General features: G+C 42.7%; 1 protein-coding gene across 3 annotated transcripts in view; it reads left to right on the top strand.

The window, feature by feature from the left end:
* Positions 1 to 24513, top strand: part of cadm2a (cell adhesion molecule 2a) — a 145120-nt gene that overhangs the window by 103426 nt on the left and 17181 nt on the right. For all 3 annotated transcript variants that reach the window (XM_052046874.1, XM_052046873.1, XM_052046875.1), the window contains 5 exons: positions 9043 to 9195; positions 11817 to 11954; positions 20695 to 20856; positions 20953 to 21043; positions 21376 to 21554. In XM_052046874.1, coding sequence (XP_051902834.1) covers positions 9043 to 9195; positions 11817 to 11954; positions 20695 to 20856; positions 20953 to 21043; positions 21376 to 21554 — 723 coding nt within the window. The remainder of the gene's footprint in view (positions 1 to 9042; positions 9196 to 11816; positions 11955 to 20694; positions 20857 to 20952; positions 21044 to 21375; positions 21555 to 24513) is intronic.

The following is a 24513-nucleotide window of genomic DNA, read 5'->3' as shown; positions in this document are numbered from 1 at the left end:
AAGCACGTATGGGATTTACACTTCTTCCATTATCCCTTCTCTCTGCCCACTGGCTCACTCGTCTGCGCGTGTGCGTGCGTGTGTGTACACGTCTGCACTTTTTAGTCCCCGCGACTGCATGCACAAGCGAATTTCCGAGCGGTTCCGTCAGAGCGGCCGTAAAAAGCAGCCCTGAACATCAAATTCAACAGTTGATGTGCTCTGCAGGTTATTCCATATCGCACCGGGGGGGGGAGGGTTGAGCTCGAGGTGTATTCCGTGGCATTTCCGATGCAGAGCGGTGCCAGATTGGAAATGAAAAAGCACCCGAAGACTCTCCTATTATCAGCAGAGCTACTACTGAGACCTCGGAATTGCACTGCAGGTTTTTTTTTGGGGGGGCGGGGGGGTGTTCCAGGGGGTTTTGACTAGTGTGTGTGTTTGTGTGTGCCGGGCGGTGGTTTGTCTTGCTCGACGTGGCATTTCACACGCACATGCTGATGGGCGCGCTGAGATGCTGAGTGTTTCCAAAGTGCCACCGGCAGTCGAAGAAGATGTCTGAGCTGCAAACGGCTGTGAGCACAGTCGCTTGCAGATTAATGTTGCTTCTGCCTGCTGGGAGGAAGATGAGGATTAGGAGCAGGGCACACTTTTATTCAAATACACAAACCCTGTGTGTCTTTTTGTATACACTTTACTTAGTTGTAAGGTACCTCTGCACTGTGAAGTCGACGTGCTAACCACTGGACTACCGGGCCGCCTTATTTTTATTTTATTTTATCATTATTTTTTTTAATCCAGGCATTTAATCTCAGGTATGTTTTATGTGTTTTTATTTTATTTATTTTTTTCATGTGGTAGGGTAAAGAATGGTCTGAAAATGGCTGGCACTGAAACTAAACTGAAGTTGCATGCTTAGTGCCTTTCCTGTCAGCCAAGGACAGGAAATTGTGGCTCCTATTCACACGGACGAACAAAAATTGGACAATTGAAGTTTCAAAACACATTTTCTAGTCTGGCAGCCTCAATTTGCGCTGGGATGCTTGGATAAGAATTTGGCATAAACTACATCAAAGCATGGAGTATAAGTGATGTGGTAATTGGGGGATTTTGTTGTTGTTGTTGTTGTTGTTGTTGTTGAGGAGGCGGGGTTGCCAAATGTTGGACCCATTTTTAACATTTGGGAGTGGTTCAGACGCAAGAGTGAACCATCTGCAGGCGGCGACTTTCCATCACAAGGCGCAAAACATTTCACAAACAAAAGAGCAGGAACTGAATCAAACGGTGAAACAAAAAAAATGCTTTAAAAATGCTTTGGTATTTTCATTTGGAGGGAAATGAAAATAGCTCAAGACATTGCCGGCATCTAGTAGAGCCTTCAAATTCCTGAAGTCATTCACTGCGAGCTATTTTCAAAGCAGAGTTCTTCATAATCCAATGTTTCTAGACGTTTTAGGGAAGTTAAACTGATCTTCTAAGTGACAATATACTGTATGTAAGAACCGGACATCCCAAAAGAAAACTTAACTCTAGCGGTGAGTGTGATGCCCGTTTTTTTTTTTGCAAATAACTAGTCGGTGACTCACGTGAGTCAATAAAAAAAAAAAAAAAAGTATTCCATGATGGGTGTGAAAATGAGCACCGGTCTTCGCTTTGACCTCCTGCAAAAGATCGGATTCTGTCTTTTTAAAATCCCACGACAAAAAACAAGCATCGTTTTTTTTTTTTTCATAATCCTGCAAACGAACAATTCAAAAAGCTTTATCTGCTCGTTTTTCTAAGAGATAAGATAATCAGGAGCAAATCGAAAGGAAAAAATAAGAAAGATTAGACGCAACGATGAGGACAAATCAAACTAAAGTGACCTTGAAATCAAAGAAGCGAACGTTCGGTCCTCCGTCGACGATGCGACGCCGGCGCGCAAAGACTGCCGCGCGCTCCATGAAAGTCAGCCGCCCCCCGCCACATGTTGCTTTCGTCAAGTCAGACGTTGCCACCGGACGCCTTTGGCCGTCGCCGTTGTTTTTAATGTCGCGGCTGACATTCATCAAAGACACTCGGACAGATGCGAGAGACTCCTCTTCTCTCCCTCGCCCTTGCCGAAACGCTTCGGCGACTGCAAAGGCTTGTTTGAATTTCAAATAAGTCATTGGAACCAAAGTAGGCACTTTGTCCTCCCCATCACGACGCCACTGAGGGACTTAATCTGTGCTTCGACGGCAAGCGAGAGATGAGCGCCGGGCAAGTGGGATTCTCCCTTTTTACAACGCTCAAAAGAGGCCAATATCCTTTTTACAAATTGCCCTTTTGGTTTCGTCAAACTCTCGGACTTGATAATAGCTTCAGTTCGCGGAAGGCGACGTTTTTCTATGATCTATAATTACAATGTCTTCATTGCTCCCCCGGCATAGAAAACCGATGTCTAATTACTTTTCCAGGAACGATTTGCAGGCATCTCATTGTGCATGCGTGAGCGCCGGCCGAAGGTACGGCATTAAGGACCATATATTCAGTATGTCATTTACGATCCCCTTTCTTTCTCTTCCCAAACCTTCATAATTGCATTTTCAATTTCAAGTGTCTCCCCCTTGACACGCTGCTTTGTTATTTGGAAAGAGCAAACTTCAAAGCAATGTTCAATTACTTTTGTGCTTATAATTAGTGGAGCGGAACCTATTCAGGCCGGCACTCGTCGGACACTTCAGTGTAACTGCGCTAACAACCGGGCCACGTCGTTTCTTTTTCACGACCGACGTCACTTTTTGTCTCAAATGAAAACCTCGAACGTGGAGGCAAAACCGTAAAATTTCCAGGCACAAAATGTTGTATGATCAATCGAATGCAGTGTTTTTCCAACCTTTATGCACAAAGGCAGTCATTTTTAAGACATTAGCATAAATTACCGTTAGACCACCACATTTATGTACAAACTAGCTGGTTCGCCGCCCTCCCGGCGGCTCATCAGCTAGTTCCTGCGGAAGGCTGGTAAGGTGGGCCTTCGGCCCACAAAAGTGTTGTTGCTTGGTTCAACTTTTTGTTCATCTTCATTGCTTATCGCGAAAATAAAGAGATGTTTAGCTCTACTAAATAACTAACAATTTCATTGCAATGCTTGTGGGTAGACAAAATTTTTTCGCTAAGATGCCCGCGCGATCGTAGTGAGCCACTGCCTGAGCGGCGCGGTGAAGTAGGTACGTTTTGAAAAGGGACACCGGAAGGACAGACCGCGTGCGGGATGACACGCAATATATATATATAGAAGATGAGGGTTACGCCGCTCTCTATTTACAGTAAATGTACGGACCAAAGTCACCTCAGCGGTCTTCCGTTTGATTTTTTTTTTTTTTTTTTGAAGCGTCGATTTGATTTGACCACGCAAAACCGCCGCCGGATAATCAATTCGATTTCCACCGGGGACATCTGCTGACTGATTGAATCCGGTCGAACATTAAGATTAGCGTTACAGGTGAGCGGCTGAGGGCCAAGTGCTCATTTTTAAGCTCCAATGTGCTGAATATGAAACTCGTGTGGCTGGCCCGTTTCAATTTAGTTTGTGATGGCGCACCAGCGAGATTCTTTTACATTCGCCCGTGCACGTGTGTGTTGTGTGTTGCCTGTCAAACCGTCCCAGCATGCAGAGATGGAAGCTTTGAAGCATTTCCAGTATCTGTGCCCAATCAATTTAGGGAATAGGCTTGTGATCGTTTTCAGCAATAAATAAATAAATAAATAAATAAATAAATAAATAAAGTAAAAATCCAGAGAATATTTTGTCTTATTAAAAAAGATTTAAAATCTTTTTTTTTTTTCAGTGAGTGTCTTTGATGAATGTCAGCCACGACAAAAAAAAAAGTAAAAATCCAGAGAATATTTTGTCTTATTAAAAAAGATTGTAAATCTTTTTTTTTTTTGCCCTTTTTGAAGCATCCTTTCATATCACACCCAAAATGAAGGTGTCTGCACTGATAGAAAAACAAAAACTTGCCTGTAAGTCGTAAATCTCTTCAGATCCTTAACAGGTCCCGGGTCATAAAACATGAGGAGTCGCGTGGGGAGGGAAAAAAAAAAAAAGAGGAAAACGGAAAGGGGATGTGGCCCTCTGTGGGATAAAGGCAACGAATTAAGGAGGCATTTTATGAGAGCTTTCAGACACGGTTAACGCCTGTGAAAGACACGAGCAAACTTTTTCTTTGACCTTCAACAACCTGCCTCCGTGTTTTCCGTCTGTCACCCGCGTGCACATCTATGAGATTCGGCTTTTATGACACAAAAGACTTTTTTTTTTCTTGCGGCTTATGTCTGTCTGCGTGGCGATTCAAAGAACACCGCTTCGCTTCACTTTCTCGAGCAGTGCAAATTGAAAAGGAGTTGAAGATGTAACCACTTAGGGTCCTTGCAATGTGTCGATGAAAAAAAAAATACTTGAGGCCAATGAAAATAATTAGCTTTCACTTAAAGGCCCACACATGCGTTCTTCTCTTTTGGGGCAGTGCGGCGGAGCCGTGCTTCTCGGTTATAGCCTCGAGAGTAAAGGGACTTTTTATTTATGTATTTATTTTATTTGCCGACATAATGCTCTGCTGTTAAAGATTTGACCAGGCAACAGTCAAATAAGAGCTAAGCTACCGGAATTTTTAAAAATTTTATTTCTTGATTTATTTATTTATTTTTTTTAACAATACATCGTAACTCACAGTATCTTTATAGTCTCTACAGATTTCTTTTTCATGATATATCGCATATTTTAATATAGGATTGTATGGTTTTATATTGCGACACTCAAAAGGAATTCCATTCAACTCAATGTCTCGATGGATAAAAACTTGACAGTAATTGAGGCCTTGAACGGAAAAATACAAACGGCAGACCGAGGCAGGTACATGACAGAAAGTCAACTTTCAAATCTATAGTCTGGACTCAAATGGTTATTGAGAAGAGATTGGAATTAAATTGTCATACACATGTCCAGTAAATGGGGACATTTTTGTCTTTCTTCACCTCCTATCGTCTCAATAAAAAAAATAAAGATGTTTTATTACTCCATTTAAAAATGAACAAAATAAAAGTATCTCACCAAAAGTGTCCTTCAAACAACCGCCACTTATTTTTTTTACAGAGTAGGGAGGAATCACAAAACATTCAAGACCAAAAGACCCCTGTCGTTAATTTGCTGTCACAACGTGCTGATAACCTTGAGTTTGGAACAAAATATTTTGACAACGCACCCGACTTGAAGGCGTTCATTCTCATTAATTAATTCAAGGAAGAAAAAAAAATGCTGAAAACAAATATAACACATTTACTCAGTTTTATTTCCGCCTTCCAGGAAGCGCGGAACTCTTCCCAGTGCCCCATTTCTGAAAAATGCAGATCAGACTCAGAGAACATCGGCAGAGCAGAATAATGACGGATACTTACCAAATGAAATGAGGCCCATGACTCCCACCACAAATTTTGACCTAACGACTGAAAACTTATTCCGAGTTTATGTGAGAAGAATGACGAGCGAACAATGAAATGCAATGCACCACGTTGTAATTCTGCAAATCTTTATTTGTACGAGAATTTATTTCGTCCTTTCTTGACCCTCGTGCCACCCTGCTGCAATGTTTCATAGAAGTCCTCTTTGCGCAATTCTGCGGATTACGCTTGCAGCAATTTGCTCTTGGCGGAGAGCTTAAAATGTGTCCTCAACATTAACTCATTCACTCCCAAAGACGTTTTTAGACGTCTTTTCAGACTTGGTCCAGAATTGGCTGGTACTGAATGAGTTAAGTGATGACTGCATCAAGTTGATTTTAGATCTGCAGTCCCCATTTTTTTGCACCGTGGTTTGACTGGTCGGCATAGAAACAAATAAAAACAAATGAGTCATAAATACATAGTTTGCAACCAACAGTGTTTTTTTTTTATCCACAGGATGGCCAGACATGAGCTATCACACTGTCCTACTTCTAAGGAGGAAACCTACCTAGTGGGTGCGATGTCTGTTCCCATTGAACTGTCACTGGCAGAAAAAAAAAATCTCTAAAGGCCAATTATTCAATGGAGCATTGTCCCTTTTTTGTATTTGTTTATTACATTGTTACAACCTTTGTCACGTTGCCTCGGAAAAGACGGAGAAGCGTCTCGAGATGCAGACTTTACATTATTCAATAAACATTCCGTTCTTTTTTTCGGCAACGGTCTCCCTGCCCTCACTCGCTCCTTTCGCATGCACGGCGCCGCCGTCCATGGCCGAGGGAGTCAAGTCCCCCCACCTGATTAGTTGTTGACAAGAAAAAGAGAGCGGTCGCTTCCAGACGTCGGCAGCCTGAATGTATATTCTGAAATTTGCACTTTTCTCATTATAAAACTGTGTCAGCTGAATGAGCAAACACCTGCCAGGGTTCTATACGGATACACGCGCTCCCCGGAGAGATGAAGGCGGGCGGACGGGACGGCGGGGATGAGAGGAAAGGGCAAGGGGAGGAAAAGGTTGTTGGATGAATGTGCAAAGCATGATGGCTTGAGAGTGTGTGAATTTAAGACTACAAGCTGTTTGCTTATGCATGCACGCTATACGGCTAAAGTAATCCTAATATACAAATACAATTGTCTACTATATTCACTCACACACACACACACACATTTTTTTTATGCATCTGCTGCTTTTAATGGTGCCTGGTTGATGTGCAGCCATTGTTGGGAGAGAGAAGGGAAGGGAAAAAAAGCTTTCTCTGCTCGCTTCCACTCCGTCGTTTTCCACTTTTGGCCACAAACAAAAGAGAAATGATTGCCTGTTTTCTAGTCTGGTTCACAATCTAAGTGTTGTGAATTTGGAGGATCACTGGACAGTGTGGTGGTCTGGATGTCATCGTGCATGAGAGGATAATAGCCATCGCAATGGAGCAGCCATCATTATTTTGGGCAGCCAACCACAAGATCAAGCCCCATACTGTTCTGTGTGTGCATGTTTGTTTGTTTTGTGTTTTAAAAAAAAACCTTGTCTGTTGAAGCTTTGACTGCCCGTGAACGCACAACAAAAGCACTGTCACACAATACCCTGCGTGGGACTTTGGTTGTTGTTGTAGTGGTTTTAACAGGGAAGTATTGTGGAAAAAAAATACTGCAGATCAGTGTTTTGTACGCATCCGCTACATCCCAAAAACAGAGGGCCCTCTAATGTTCAGTCTTTTTCAGAATGCTGTTTGAATTCACAGCACCATCAAAATGTGTGGAAACAGCTTCCAATTCATTGGGTCATTAAAATTTCCTGAATTGCGTTGATGACCCATTATTCACTGAAAACAGAGTGACCGTGACAATTTTAGAGATGCGTCGAGATGACACATTTCGAAGCGGTTGAATTTTGTTCAGTGTATCGCCGTGCATTCACAGGCGATACACCCTTTTTTGTCGGTGAATTATCAGCGGTGCTGAACATCCGCCGCAAAGGTAGAAATGCCACTTCTGATGCTAAAAGTAAACAAGACATCTCTGACCTTCTCGCACAGCTTCTTGCTAACAAGAAAACTTTTTTTTTTCTTTCTCACACTTATCAGCTCTGTTCCGTTGTCGTTGTATGCGGACTGTGGATTTGTGTGTGAGGCTTTTCTCGCTATTTAATGTCAGGTCTGCGCTCATCCACAGAAAAAAAACCAACACATTATTAACACACTGCGCATACGTGGTTTGTTAAAATGACCTGTTCTATCCAAAAGGACATGAAAGGCAAATTAACATACCATCTATTCATTTCTGATGTGTCATTAGCGTCAAGCATAGGTAAAATGCTAACAGAGAATGCTAACGCGAACATTAGCATTCTCATTAACATTAACATTTTGTGCTCCCTTTATAACATTGACTGTTGCCCACTATACTTGAAATTATTAAATATTTCATCAAACTTGTTTTTGTACTTTCAGTCTGGCGCAGTACAGTCAGCGAACTGCATGTGTAGAGCCGACTGCATGTGTAAATGATGATGTGACTGCCCGTTGTGAATGAGTCTTGACTTTAAATCACACGTCAAAAGATGCGATGAACGGGACGAGTCGTCGTTTATCGAATAAACCAAATGCCGCCTAAAATGCCGTTGGCAAAAAGAGGCCCAAATTTAGAACTAATTCGAGCAAACGATGCTTTTCTGATGTTTCTAAATGGAGCCTGAATCCGCCCTCACAAGCAAAAGTGATCCTGTTGCTTTTTTGGCATGACAACTAACCACATTTATGTGCCTGTAAGCGCTGAACGAAACACATCGGCGGCACTGCGAGCTTAATTAAATGACTAAAACCGTAAAGTGAATGATCTGGATCGGGAGCATTGACGATATTTTCTGCACAGCTTAAGCTGATCAATGTCACAGAGGAGTCGGAGCCTGTTCCAGCTAGGTTAACCACTACACTACAAATAGGCTACTAGTAAGCACAAATGTGAAATGGCGTTGTGGGGGTGGGCATAATTGAACTTCTTGTGATGAAATTCATTCCAGCATACATGGCTGTCTAACATTGATTTTCACAGTGAGAAGCCGATACAAGCTAAAACGTGCAGTGTTTCATTTTTTGTTGTTGTTGCCCCCCCCCCACCCCACAGGTGTGTATTTCACACTAGCACTGATCCAGATCCTTTTTGAAGTCCTGTATGTTGATCATCCAACACACTGTCTAATTTCAGCCAATCCATTTCAGTTCCCTCATGTTGCCAAGGTTTCATTTGGGCTCTTTCACAGCCTCTTATTGCTCTATTGATTTCCATTGATGTCTTTTGGAGGATGGCATCTTCATATAAGTAAAAGTCTGTGAAAAGAGGTCGGCAAGACGGTGTACAACTTTCTTTGCCTGCAGTTTTGTGCTCACGTTTGATTAGATTTTGGAATATGTACAGAATTGTGCATACATTTTAGGCCGCATCTAATTACCCATTATGGGTTTTGTTGGGGTTGTAATGGCCCGCAGTGCAAAACCGAGGTTGAAGTTGCGCTTTCATTGTCTTTTGAGTCCACTGTCAGTCCTCCACTGAAATGACGATAACACAAGATGGAGTAACCGTGTCTCTTTTTGTGTCTGCGTCCAGCTCTGAGGGACAACAGGATCGAGCTGATCCGCGCTTCGTGGTCGGAGTTGACCATCAGCATCCATGATGTCACGCTGTCTGACGAGGGGATGTACACCTGTTCTCTTTTTACCATGCCCGTCAAAACCGCCAAAGCCTACCTGACAGTCCTTGGTGAGTTAAAGCTCGTCCTTACATTCTCTTGATGTTTTTCACCCAAAAATGTCACCAACAAAAAAAAAATGTACTAAATTGTTTTTATACATTCAGTAGGTTGAAAACAATCGAGCATTGACATTTTCAAGAGTCCTTTTATTGAACAACACAAAAATGTCCAAATATTAGCTCTCGCGATGTTGGACAAAACATCAACGCAAGAGGATGTTTTTCAGAGAAATCAATGGGATTTACCTTGACTTGCAAACAAGCCTGACGCCATACTTGTTGATTGACAGGTGGAGCTAAATGCATGACCCTACAATATGCAAATGTTGTTTGTAAAAATTCAAGTTCAAAACTAAACGCTCTGTAATGACTGAAACCGTTTGTTTGGCTTTGACACTTCCTGCCTGTGTTTGTTTTGCTAATAGGACAAACACATTTAGTATGCCTAAAAATGGGATGCCGCACTTCCCTACCACTCCCGCCCCCCCCACACACACACACACACACACACACACACACACACACAAACACGCCACACCATTTTACTAATGTTCGTGATCATCGTCCTGCACAAACATTGTCTCGTTTCTCGCCACTCGCCTTATTATCTCGCCAATTAGTTTTTGCTAATGTTAATAGATGTGCTTGTGCACTCCAGGCCCATTAGCTGTCTCTCTTTGTTAACAAGCATTCCGAGAATTACGGAAATTAAATAGATTTGCTCAGTGGGGATACAGAGCAAAATATTTATTGATTTATTTTTTGGGGAGACACCGAGCAATAGTTAATGGTGCACACCGATGTTTTAGGACAGTGGGTGGATGTGGAAAAAAAACAAAAAAACACCACTTCAAATGACTGAGACCAGTGTGAACAGGAAATAGCTCAATCCGGTTTAAGTGAGGATTTACACATCAGTTTTAGAATCTGATTGTGTTTGAATGTACGTTCAGGTTTTTGAGACGTTGATGCGCTTTCTTGGCCTGTTTGCATGATGTGTTAGAAATAAGCTAGAGGATGTTTGCACGGCTAAGCTATGCGTTTGGTTCGACGTTACCAAGTATAATTGTCTTTACGTTGTCTTCATTTTATCAACTGCTCAAAAGCAAATACGCATTTACGCCTTTTTGAAGAGCTTTTTGCTAGCTGTCAAACTGCAGACCGCATGCTCAGAGGACAGAATACGTTGGTATCGAGTGTCGTAGTATCGGAGTGATTTCTATGGTTCCAGACCCAAGCGTAGAACCAAATATTTCTCATGTGCAAACCTCTAAGGTCAAACCCAATTAGTTTTTTCCCAGGACACAAATTGAACTCCTTACAATTGAGAATGAAAAATAATCTGTCCTAGCGTTAAATTTGTATCATCACACTGTTGCGTTTGACTTTGACGCGCCACACCGCATTGTGAATCTCGGAACTAAATTCCAGAAGAAAAGCTCACAAAACAAAGACGATAGAAGCCTATAAGAAGCCTATAGATCAGATAGGCAAGGCCAGACAGACTCAGTGTTACTCACTGACACCGCTTTCAATCTCTTTGCTTCAGGCTGACAAAGGCAGATGCACTCAAAGCAGTCAGTACAGTCGGGAAGAAGTGCATTAAAGCTCGTGGTGGGACTGACAACCTATAAGTATAAACTATATATCAAAAAATGTCACAATATATCATTATATTTCACACCGAGAGGTAGTGTACACCCATGACTGACTGCCAGTCAATCACAAGGCAACTTACAAAAACAAATCTTTTTTCAGCCTTCGACGACTATATTGTGGCCAATTAAATTTAAAATGTTTAACGCGATGCGTTCCAGAGCCACCTGCGCTAGGTGAAATTCGGTGGTGTAGCGAGAGCAGATCAGAAAACATGTTTTTACACTTCCCACATACTTTTAAAGTATATTTTGCCACCTGTTCTCACTCTCTTCCTCACAAGTTGACTCACTTCAAGCTGTTTCGTTGCCACTCCCAGTGAAAGTTTTCTGTAAAGATGAGTTTAAACGCCAAAATGCTCAACAAAACCTTGTATTTAAGTGTTATTTCAATACATTTTATTTGCGTTTAAATTGTAATTGTCGATTGAATGCCAGCTAGCTTAATGCTAATATATGTTGCGAAACACCATAGACAGGCTAGATCAAATTAGCATGGATTATAACGATAAGATTTTAAATAAATTCTACTTTGATGCACACGGAGCAGCAACACGACAAAGACATTTGTTATCTCTGCTCTGTGGAAACGACTATTCAACTGGCAAAATGTGGCGCTGCGTTACACTAAAAGGGGCATTGTCCTCGTGCTGTTATTTATGCCGCATCTCATCAGGCCGACCTCGGTGCTGCACAATGAATGTGATGCTCCACCGAGGGCAACTCGCCTCGAAATAAAAATAAATAAATAAACAACAGCTAAATAAAGAAAGGATTGCTTGAAAAAAAAAGTCCTCATCTTTAACCATGGATCCCTCCCCGATTCCCCACTCGCGTTGCTTTTCAGCACTGGCGCTTGTATCGACAGCTCGCAGAAAAACAAATCGGACTTGATGTACAGTGTCTCAAGGCATGATTGTGTTTATTCCTTCATGAGGTCAGAGCCCTGTGTTTGATTTCATCTCCGTCCTTCAGGCGTGCCGGAGAAGCCAGAGATCGAGGGCCTGATGAAGCCTGCCTTGGAGGGCGATCACATCACTCTGACCTGCATGACTCACGGCAGCAAACCTGCCGCCGACTTGCGCTGGTTCCGAAATGAAAAGGAGGTCAAAGGTAGGCAACTTTTCTGCAGCTACATGTGCAGCCATCTCGATTTCTTTTTCATTTGAGAGAATTTTTATCCTACTGGTATACAGTTTATGAAAGCACTACGTAAAGGCGGGTTGTTGAAGAAACCTTACAAAGGCTTCCATTTAATATTCCAAAATAGCATGTAATCCTTTAAGCATGGGGGAAAAAAAACATTTTGGAAATCGTTTACGATTAATTTGCTATTGGTGTTTTGCATTTCAACAGAGACCGAAGTAAGTCGAGCCGCAAACGATCATTCAGTGGTGCTTCAATGTGTGTAAAGCATGTGGGTGGGTGGGATCAAAGCATTTTTGAGGGCCTCTATTTCACCAATTTGAACCTAGTGTGGCTCGGTCTGGAATGTATTCACCACCGCTAATGGGGGTTCACCGTATGCTCAAAACCGCATGTAAAAGTATGCAAAATGTATTCATAATGAAAAAAGTTGCAATAGTCTAGATTGGCATCGCGAATTAAATTTCTGAAATTTGACCAGAGTGGGTGAAAAACGGTCATGAATTTGCCTTATTTAACCTTTCACTCCATTGTGCGTATTTTTAAATTGTATTCTTAATTTTACTTGAGATAAGTGATTCTCATCTGGTGTCTGTCTGGATCCAAAAGTGAGTCCTGGTATGGTCGGCCGTGGACACGAGAAGTTAAAAAAAAAAAAGTAATGTGGGCGTTATGAAAAGATGACATTTTACTTTATTGTTCTTCACTTCTAGAAAGTGGGTCGCCGACTTTGCAGCGATAGGAAAATGCGTGTCCCTGGATTACAATAGTTGAGCACCACTGCTTTCAGAATGCATGCATAGAGTAAAATCCTCAGTGTGAAGCACTGGAAATAAACTGTCGTTATGGGACTCTGGTACACTTTGCGGGGGCTTTATCGCATCTCAGGTGTGCTTTCGGGGGCTTTATGCCAGTTCGGGGATGCTTCATGGGGGCTTGGCCTCCACTGGCACATTAAGGCGAACCCTGAATATTATATTGTGTATTTCCATACAAGTCTTATTGTTTGTCGCCAAATGAAAGCATGTCATAATTTGTTGTTTTTTTTTCCACCACTTGGAGCCTCTCACTCATAATAGCATCTTGACACGGTGATCATGGGAGTCATTGTCCTGATTTCTAGCTCTGTTGTGACAAAGTAAACCATCTGAGTATGTACATGAAGTGACGAATTGAAGTCTTTGCGTTGGACGTAATCTCGATCCAAATGTCTTTTCTCATCCCACGTAACGGCACTTTGGTTGCCGCGTTCAGCGGCCGCGGCGGATGTCACTTCTTATCACAGTCGAGCGCAGATGTACGTCACGCGCGCCCTCGAGAGGGTTTGCCCCGTTTTTCCGACGTGTCAAAACAATGCCGCCCGCACGTTGTAGACTATGAGGCCGTTGGTAGTCGGTTGCCACGAGAGATCTTTGTCTCCCTGCCTCTGTCTGCCACTTCGGTGTTTCTTCGCCCCTCCAGCTTTCGGCTTAGCCTACCGCCTCGACCGCGGGCCTCCGAGGGTAAAGATAAGCAAAGAGATTGCATCAGATCAATGTTGGCTTCCAGCAAACGTCATTATGCATTTCCATTCAATTAAACAGCCGGGCTTGGAAACAAACATAGTCGGTAACCATTATGCTCATTTAAATTAGCGTTGGTATTGATAATTCAGTCGGATTTCATATTTAAAAAGAATAGGATGACGGACATTTTTTTTTGTCGTGGCAAAAGCATTTTAAATGAAAAAAAAGGGCAAAATTATTTTTTTATTATATTCTTAATTTTTTAATTCTCTGACAATGTGACAGGTATAATAAATCATATTAAGTCAAATATGAAGCACAACCCGTCATTACAACAAACTCTTGACAGCGATTTCTGTTAACGCTTTGTCGGTCCTTCCTTTTTCTATAAATAAACCTTGTTGCATTGTCATTTGTCTGAGTCTGCCTTTGTGGGATCGGCATCCCATCTAGTTCGTTGCGCCACCCTGTCACGGGAAAAGGCAAGTATCTATTTGAGGGAGGTGGGAATCTGGTTTATTTGAAGGAGAGCCATGATTTCAGAAAAGAAAATCACATTCATTCTTCTAACCTGCGTAGGTGATTTCAACGTTCCCCAGCAGTCCAACTAAGCAAAAAAAAAAAAATGGACACACATCCAGGGTCATCATTAAATTACCACCAATGGTTACTAACTGCAGAGACACTCTCTGAAATCTTCTCAGTGCTTCGCAAAGAAGGTCAGAAGCTATTATCTATTGCTGTAATGTGGCACGTGAGCATCTTTTATCCTCGATCTTCTTCCAACTATTTTATATTAATAAATTCTACTTGACGACAACCGTCGCCTCGCCTCTGTGCGAATGTGTCGTCGGCTGCCTTCGCGACCCGCGCCAAAACACTTTTTCAAAACAGGAGGCGCCGTTTTCATTAGGAGAACAAGAACAGGCTCATCAGTATCTTGTAGGCGTTTTTGTCCCGGTAAAAGAAATTGCCCCCCACCCCCCTCTACACCACCAACAGAGAGCACCTTGAGACTTCATACAAACGTCAGATTAGAAGATTGCTGTCAGCTCCGCGATTGGACTCGTCAAATTCGATCGGGGTGATGTTTCAGCCCACGTTGGGCGTCTGCCATCACACCGCCTCTCTCGCCCGAGCTTAAGCTGCGACAGCTCAGCCCCGCTATCTGGCAGCCGGGGCTTCCCGGGGTCCAGATAAGCCGGCAGATAGGATCAAATCAATGCTTGTTTTCTGCACAGTTTTTAGCAAACAGCACCGCATATTTCCTTTTAATGACTTATGTTCAGGAGATGATATTGACTCTGTGTGGTCTCCTTTTCACTTAGAGTCATACAGGACTTGTCACATCATCGGAATTCAAACGGAAAATTTTAAGACCGGAGAACAAATAATGTTAAAAAATTTCAAAAGGGGGGAAAAAAACCTTTCAGGTTCCGCTGCGTTGACGATGTGCAACATAAATAAGTCATTCCAAATTCTCGCCCTACTTTTTTTTTCTACACAGTGGAATAAAACATTAATTACCGCATTTGCCGCTTTCCCCCACTAATATAATAGTTTTAAGCGGCGCCGCATGAGATTTGACTTCTCGCTGTTGCATCTTTGTCATACCATGAATGACACTTCTTCAGCAAATAGTTTTTACCGCTAGCTACACAGGCGTTAATTATTGATCGGACACCGACAGTCAAGACTGTGTGGGAGATGGCAATACCTGTGCAAATAAATGTTTGCATTTAAACGTGACGAGTAAAACTGGCAGGGCGGATAGGACGGTAGATTATTCTTCCGCCGTTGTATCCGATGACCTTCAATGGAGCCGCGTTGAAAATGGCAAAATACATAAACATGAAAGATCATCAATGATTACTATAGCGATGTACATTCTCGATGTGTATTTTTGCACTCGGAGTGGGGGTGGGGGGGGGTGTGACAAGTGGGACGTGTGCACTGTGCGAAGTCACCTGATGGCGGGAATATCGTAAATGACAATTCTGACATATTGTTGTGGGATCTTTGGGAATAGCAACGATTCTATTAGCAACACGGCCAGCGGAGCAGTCCATCACCCAGTGGCATTCATTTACTAGACAGCCTATGCTAAGTGTATGCCTTTGCGTGTATGTGTGTCCACCAACACAATAGACAGATTGAGCAGATAGTCTGCGTGTGAAGTTTGTGTGCTCCGCGACGCAAAAATCCAATATTCCGATTTCGCCCTCTTCTTTGTCCCTTCAGTCCCCAACAAGTAATGATATATTTCTATCTCAGTTATACACCAAGACCCAGAGAGACCTGTACCCGTTCCAGTGCAATGTAGCACTTGTTTACACACCAGTGAACCGGGGGTGTTGGGGCGGGGCGCACATGAAATGAATATTTATTCCAAATAGGGGTGGCGATGTTGGCAATCGGATGAGTATTATCATACCGCGTGACCTGAACAGTGGAGGTTATTGCTTGGTAGCGATATGTGATAGCTCTATTCCTACGGGAGGCTCGGAGGAGGAAAAACTGATTTGATTTCAAACCGCTCGCAGTCACATCGTTGTTCTATTGTCAAAGTTGTTCGTCAAGGACAAAGTGCTGCGGTCGTTGCCTCGTGCCCAGCTTTACTCGCTTTTTTGGGGCTGCGTAAGCTTTAGAAATAGTCCCGACTAGTCATTGTCCTTGAGTGGGGAGTCGCGTCAATGAGGACTAGACGGTTAGTGACATGGATTTTTTTCTAGCTTCGAAAATAGATAAACAAAATAGGTTTTCATCAGCGTCGCACGCCTCGGTGTCTGGACTACATTTGTAGCGGCAAGAACCCACAGAGTGAGGTGGAGTGGATCAATGACCATTAAAGATGTAATTCCGAGATGGCTCTTGCAAGCCACGCTGGCATGAATAAAAGATGTGTGCGCACAAAAGCATCCATTTCACCTGTAAATCACAGAGCTTTACTATTACCATGGTTCAGTACATTAATTGAAATCAAAGGCAGCGGTAAAACTGGAGTTTAGTGCTGTTTTATCGAATACACGGTAGCATCTTGCGGCTTGCATCCTGCTGATGACTAGAATTGCAATTTGCTCAGAAATGCTAAAGAGATGAGTTCTAATGCAGGCTAATACTTCACAGCGTATCGCGGCGCTTCTGAGATACAATGCAAATATTTCCACTTGGGGCTGTTAGCAAAACAGGGAATGAAACCAGAGAAATGTGTTTGGATGAAAAGTAGACCAGGCCACTTTATTGCTTTTCCTTCTGTGATCTCATTATTGAGCGTCTTGCTGGGAAAAAAAAGTCCAATGTTGCGCCCTGAGAAGTCTTTTACCTAAATATAATGAAATAAATTCACGTATTGCTTAACATTTGAATCTAGAGTGGAAGCTCGGAGGGCCAACAAAATCCGTTCTGGATGCGATTTGACATTGACGGAAATTTAAATAATCTTATCAGGGTCAAACTGTTGCCAGTTTAAAGCCTTTGTTAATCGTATTAATATATTTTTATTTTTTAAATTCATCTTCCCTATTCGAGGAAAAGCCAGGCCTTTCCTCCTGTAACTATTTCGTGTAAAAACGCACCAGGCTACTTCCTGTTTGGTATCTTAGCAACCAGTCCACAAACAAAGAGTGCGTCTGTCATCCTGAGTCAACGGGCAACTACAATATTGAGCTCTTTGTTCTATTTTTAAACCTCTTCAGAATGTGCATTCTTCGATTTGTATCGGCTGAATCGCCGTCCTGTGTTGGATGCGATTCCAAGTGCTGTTGGTGTGTGACACTCACAACTGATTGACACAGTGTCCAAAGAACAGGGAAAGAGACTGTGACCCCCTCCGGTCTCATCCCATTCAGATCAACATAGTGAAGGTGGACAGCCTGCCAAGAAGTCGATACCCACCGGACTCGCAGGTCTCCTTTTTGACAGCGTTGTCGTCACGAAGACACTCCTCGGCCAGTGAATGTTTGGGGACTTGTGTCAGAGAGGACGTGGTGATTTACACCTGCCAGGCGGCTGATACAAGTGTCTTACTTTTAAGAGTGTTCCCTCGGCGTTGGTCAGTGAAAACAGAGTCAAGCATGCCAGGGGCAGCATCTTTGTCCTCCAAATAGTGCTGTATATTGAAATGTCCACCTTCACAAATGAATGCACAGTAAACATCCTAAAGTTCGTCTTTGCCGATAGACGGTATGCTTTGCTTTGTTTTCACGAGTGAAAAGTGTATTTACATATTTATATACACGAAGTGTATTTATATCGCGCATATCATGCACAAGGTAACTCAATGCGTTTCACACAATTGAAAGTGCAACATTTCAAAGCATTTACCAACAAAAGGTCAACTGAAATTATTGATAAAACAAGGTTTTTGAAAAATGTGATTTTAAAAAGTCATCCCTGGGCCTCCCGCTGCTGCAATCAGTCAGAGGGCTGTGAGCGATGCTCCCCCTTCCCCCATCTCGGCAGTCTTGGCGCACATTTCATGTCAGCTCTTTTGCCTTTCTCGCTTCTTCTTTAAAATGCCCTGAATAGAATCCTGTTCTCATAGTTTAGCGGGTGTCATATCCATTTTTGGCCCTCTGCCCTCGAAACTCCGGCGAGCGCAATGTAATAGTGGGTTGCACGAATCTCTACTGTCAAGCTTTAGCGAGAGGAAAGGTTGGCATGTCATGATGCACAATTGCGCAACTGCTATCATGAAACCTTGGTGTGCAAAATGGGCATGTTTAGTACCTTGTTAAATCTGCCATTCTGCTGGGCTAAATTCAGAAACGGATTTTTTTTTTCATGAATCTCACAAGCAAAACAGATTTGCATTCTGCTTTGTTTTTCATGGCTAATTCCGTTTCAATTTAGGTCTGACAGAACAAACTCTTACGGCTTTCTTGTTTAGAGGCTAATTAGCAAAAACAATGCCGCACGCCATGCAAGAGATTCGGAGACAAAGAATTCCGCAAGGAAGAAGACAAGGTTGAAGTGATTTTTCATCATTGGAGCAAATCAAGGCTTTTAATTTGTGAATGGGGAAAGCAAACTCAGTTTTAAATCCTCCTCCACAGACTAATAACCTTCTTTTTAATAGAGTGAAAATATTTTTTGTTGTGCAAAATCCAAAAAAGGTCCTCCAGCGCTCATCAGTTACAACTGCGGACGTATTTTTACTTTTTTTTACGGAATGTGTGCTTACCAGTAGCACCTTACTGCCCTTGGCTCCATGATGTTGGGAAATGCACTCATTTTATTATTTGATCAATTTCATTGTAGCAGATTTATGTTGAGGCTTATTTTGTTTTGTTGGGAGGAAAAAGTGCAGGGGGACAAAATGTTATCAATCCTTCACTTCCTCAGTTATGGCTGGCAATTAATTTTGGGGGAAACAGTATGAGATCCTGAAGGATAAAGAAAAGGAAATAGATTTTTTTTCTGTATCAATAATCATGCAGGAGCAATTTGATTTCTGCAAACACAAAACAAAGATATTGCAAAATGTAACTTTTTTGTTTTTGTTTATCCATCTAGCCATCCAATTTTTCGACTGCATATTAAGGTTGCCGGTGAGCTGGGGCCTTTCCCCGATTGTCGTGGGGCGAGAGGCGGGAAAAATCTTGGACCGATCGTCAAGCAATCGCAAAGCACAAAGATATTGCAAAATGTAACTTTTTTTGTTTTTGTTTATCCATCCAGCCATCCAATTTTTCGACTGCATATTAAGGTTGCCGGTGAGCTGGGGCCTTTCCCCGATTGTCGTGGGGCGAGAGGCGGGAAAAATCTTGGACCGATCGTCAAGCAATCGCAAAGCACATATTGACAAACATCCGTCAGTACAAGTTCGAGTTTTCACTCAAACTAACATCTGCCGACATCTATTTGGAAAGCGGAAGGAAGCTGAAAGCTGAACCCGAACGTCAGCGTTAAGGGACAGATGTGCAAACCACATGTCCCACATGCTGCCATTATAAATTTTGTCAACATAAATGTCATGATGTTCAGCTTTAATACATTGATAAAATTGCCGCCCATATTGCTGCAGTCTTTATCCGGCGTCTCCTTCATCTCATTAAATTGTGCAAGGGTTTCGTCATGTTGTGACCTCTATGCCAGTAGTATTATCTATTTACTTATTTTCCATTTTTCAAGTTTATCTTTTCATCCAGCCGTTTTTTTTTCCCCCTGTTTTCACCACCTCTATGGAAGAATGCTGCCAACGCTGCAGAGCTGTCAGTCATTCCTCTCAAGTGGGAGACCAGCTCATTGGCTTGGTTTAGGGAAGTGACGGAGCAGAATTGTTGATTGACAGGGCGGAGGAGAGAAAAGAGAGAGAGAGAGAGAGAGGTGTGAGGCATGGGAGTCTGGTGGGATGATTTGGAAAGTGGAGCAGATGAGCACACAGTAGGGAAGCATGGGGAGAATAAACAGTGTCTTTAGGAGAAGCAAACAAAAGGTGTCCTGCACTAGGGAGGCTGGTGTTCCCTTGACTGTGCTCAGAATACGCAAGTAGCACACGTTTTTTTTTTTCCTAGGGGAGGGGTGTGGGTTGGGTAAGATTATAACCATGAATAGCTAAACTCAGTATATATACATACTTCACCGGACGCTACAATAAATAAATAATGTGCAAAGGCGTGTGCATGTAGGAGAGCGAAGATACTCCGCAACTTGGCGCTCTTTCCTCACATGGAAATATTTGAGTCTCTTAGTCAAAATGTAACGTGTCAGCATACTTCCATGACAGCAATTACTAGTTCTCTAATGGGCTTTGTTGCATCTTTTGGTGTTTTGGGGCGTTATGGGAAAAGCACAAAATAGAAATAGCTGCAGATAGTTTTTGCAGGAAGATAAAAAAATGGCAATAGATGGGAGTTCACTTTATGGTCATTTTGGCTGGATTGGAGATGGATGCTCATGTTTGTAGATTAAGCTAAAAGCTCTCGTCCCAGCCTGATCGAAGCATGATAGAATCATTCTTGCATTAACAGCTTATCGCATCTCCCCAACCAGCTCAATTTGACTTGATCTAATTACATTAACAGAAGACGATGGATATCCGCGTTCAGATCACATGTCGGTGCCGCTCGCAGTTTGATTTCAGATCTGTGCGGTGCGATAAAGATGCCTGCGGTGTTTGCGTAATCGCAAACCGTAAAGCACAACATGTTGATGTGCCTCAGCGCCGCATCGCTGACGCTGTTGCGACGCTTTTGACGCAGGTGCCAAGGAGGTGAACGCTAGCGGGAAGACTTTCACAGTGCGCAGCTCGCTGCAGCTGCGCGTGGACAGAAATGATGACGGGGTGGCATACACTTGCAAAGTGGACCACGAGGCACTCTTGCAGTCGCCACAGCAGACCACCGAAGTGCTGGAGGTGCACTGTGAGTATGAACCTAAACGCTTGATGTGAACAAATGAGCGTCCTGGACGAATTCCTTCATTTGACCCTCATAACTTTGTGTGTGTGTTCGTCTTAGATGCTCCTCGGGTGGAGATCGTGCACTCTCTCGCAGTCCCTCAGGAGGGTCAGTACCTAAAGCTGGACTGTGTGTCCCAAGGAAACCCTTCGTAAGTCACTTGTGTTTCATTTGTATGTGTATAAAAACATGCATGGCATGCACGCATGTACACACACGCTACTAAATACTACTATTACTACCACTATTTTGATTGTTGTTGGTCTGTTATCGAAGAATCTTGTTTTCTGCTTCTTCTTTTTTGCTCCAAAATTGGGTGAATGCAACACATTTTTTACTGCTGATGACTTTATTCTATTGTATTTTTTTTAGATCTGCACTTCCTCACGTGTATTTGAAATTCCGTTCCACAAAAGTCTACGTTATGCACGAGTATCTCATGAAGTGTCTTTCCAAATGGATCACGTTTGCTTCTCTTTCCAGACCAGATCCTGTGATGTGGACGAAAGACGGCGTGGAACTTTCGGACCTGGGTAGAGTGATTGTGGAGGGTCGGGAGCTGATATTCACATCACTGAACAAGACGGACAACGGCACGTACCGCTGCGAGGCCACCAACCACCTCGGGACCAGTAGTGCTGAATATGTACTCTACGTGTACGGTGAGTCCCGCGGGGGGAAAAATTCACACGTATGCGTGCGTCTTAGGGAGTTCTAATATCTTTCGGCAACGGAGCGGAACATCATGTTTGTTGAAGGAGTCCTTGGATTTTTGGAACAGTTGAACAGTCCGTTACCGTTTAATCCCGGTTTCATTTTGGAGTTCATACTGGACTTTGAATTTGGAATAATTTAGTCATTTAACATGATATGTAAATGGGGGGTTTCTTTTTTAACCCTGGAGAACCCAAGAACCCTTTTCTTCTTCGGAAAATGATGAATTTTACATTAAATGACTGCTATATGTTCACAGAACACCAAAATATATGTTTTGTTTTTTTTCAAATAGTTAATGCTTTAATCCTAATTTAGGATTAGGGCCAAATTTGACCCTTTGGGATTTAAGGGTCAAATTTGAGTAGCAGAATTTATAGGGGCCAAATTTGACCACGTGGGTTCTCCAGGGTGAAATTAGATCAACCATAGTCACAAAACAGAAACGTTTTCCACCGGGGAACGAATGGCAAGTCAGCCCGGTCGACAATGTACAATACATTCATTGTTCGGTACTCTTGACCAATTGCCGCTCCAAAAGAAAATGCCTGAAAGCATCCAATCAAAATATACACTTTGGCCTGAAATGATCTTGCGTGTCAACCGTGCAAGACATGTACGATCAGCCATAAAAGCAAGCACCAAAGTGAAGCGCAAGTGGTTTTCGAGCCTCCCGCTGTGCACGTGTATCAGCAGTGTGAGTGATTAGTGGTAACGCGGCTCACAGGGCCTCAGGTGGCACTAATACCACCAACGTCTTTCTTTAAATAAACCCGCGTCCCAGATATTCCTCATGCGTGCACACGGTGAGGGGAGGAGCGAGGGTGTGTGTTTGTGTGTGTGTGTGGAATTTAGTGCCGCGTTGTCAGTCATGCCACCGCGGAGGATAAGTCATCGCGAGTAACGCCAGAGGAGGTGGAGGAAGAAGTGAATCAGTGTCAGGGAAAACAGATAGCTCTCCCTCCCGTTTTCCTGCGTCTCTCCGAATTAAGTCTATGCTCCTTTTGTTTGAGGACGGCGGTGTGTGAAGCAGTTGAGGGACAACAAGGCAGAAAGGGAATTTCCCCAAGTGGAACAATAAATATTGCTTTATTATTACGACTCCCATCCAGCGGGGCGTTTTGCACTCAGCATGATATTCAATATTCTTTGGTCAAATAATAGCGAGGCCGTGCGAAGTTAGGAAGCAAGGTTGCCATCAATAGTTCATGAAGTGTCTGCTTCAGGTCGGACTCGCGGCCGGTGTGATGTGAATGGAAACAGTTTTTTTTTCTTTTTTTTTTTGTCAGACATGAGAAATATAGGTATTGTGGGTTTCGGCTTCAAACTTTGGTTGAAAGAAGCAACGTATTGCTCCAAACGTATTCTCAACACAGATGAATGAGATCACTCGCGTCTGTGCACATCCATGTTGAACTTTTGATTGATGAGAAATCTATTTTAACTCATTCAGTACCGGCCAATTTTGCACCAAGTCTGAAAAGACGTTTAAAAACGTCTTTGGGAGTGAATGAGTTAATTGGCTAAACCCTTTAACCCTCGATGAAGTGTCGCGTTTGATGGTCTGATAACGAACGGTGTTCTCACGATAATTCGGATGGAGACGATCATGTTTGTGAACGAACAATTGCAATATTGTGGCAATATTTTTTCCATTTTATCCATAATTCATCCAAAAGTGTTTCTGCTGCACCAAAACTAAGGATGCAGTGAAGCAGTCAGCGGCATGACATTAATGAACAACATGAGCCAATATTTTAGCGGTACAACGATAAATCTACCGCTATTATGATAATGATTTGTTGTGCAGAAACATTTAATTCCCGCCACTCAACCGTAATTATACGCCAATTTGTGTAGTCCACCATGAAAGCAGATTATTATCTTTGTGTTTCATCACAATGTGACATTTGCAACTATCCGCTGTTACTTTGAAAAATAGCAATCAACATGTTTTGCCTTTTTCCTGACCAAATCAGTTACAGAGTCATCATCACTTATGCTTGTCAATTTGAAATCCGGTCCTATTTTTATGAAAAAAGGATACACATTAAAAGATGTTTATTTCCGTACTTAATTAATCGGGCGGGAGGGCGGGGGGATCCACAAATGAATTGATTATTAAAAATTGCAGTCATGAAATATTTTGAAAAGAAGAGACAAAGTTCTCGGTCTCGCCCTCTACAAAGAATAGGTCCATATTTCTGGTGAGATTCAATTAGCGCGCGTCATTCCATGACTTGGAGCCTAGCATACCTTTAAAAATGTCATGGAAATGTAACGGCATAAAATAAACGGTGACCTTCCAGAAAACGATGTTTCAAACTGACAAACTCAACACCACAGAGAAGAGCAACCCGAGGCCCAAGAGAGTTAAAGAGCCCGATGGAGATTCATGACTCGTTCTTTGAAAATGGCACCCGCTTTGTCCCCGGCATTCATTAGTGATTAGCACACCTTTTAGCCTTTTGCGATTGCTGCCACAATTCTTGGGAAATACCTTTTTAATGGTTCCTCTGCAGCAAGGAGGCACTTTGACTTGGAAACTGTTTTGTGCATCTCGCCGAGGCTGACGCACGGCCAATTAAAAAGCCTCCACGATGCCATAAAAACCAGAGTGACACAAACAAGGTTGGCGGTGTCACCTCATTAACTTTGTCAAACAATGTTTCACCGCCGATACCTTTGTCCCCTTAGTATTTGACCATCGCCTTTGAGGAAAAAACCTTAAAGAAAGTCTTCCAGCCGTGACTCGGGCTACCGTTGTTGTTGTTTTTGATATTTCTTTTGATTCTGGATTTTTTTTTACCCTTTCTTGTGCACTGTAACCCACAGGTGTCAAAGTCAAGGTCCAGGGGCCAGATCTGGCCCGCCACATCATTTTATGTGGCCTGCGAAAGCAAATCA

The sequence above is a fragment of the Hippocampus zosterae genome, chromosome 16, assembly GCF_025434085.1.
Source record: "Hippocampus zosterae strain Florida chromosome 16, ASM2543408v3, whole genome shotgun sequence".
NCBI classification, from domain to species: domain Eukaryota; kingdom Metazoa; phylum Chordata; class Actinopteri; order Syngnathiformes; family Syngnathidae; genus Hippocampus; species Hippocampus zosterae.
Note: the sequence above shows the minus strand (reverse complement) of the source record. Positions and strands in the feature narration are given on the sequence as shown.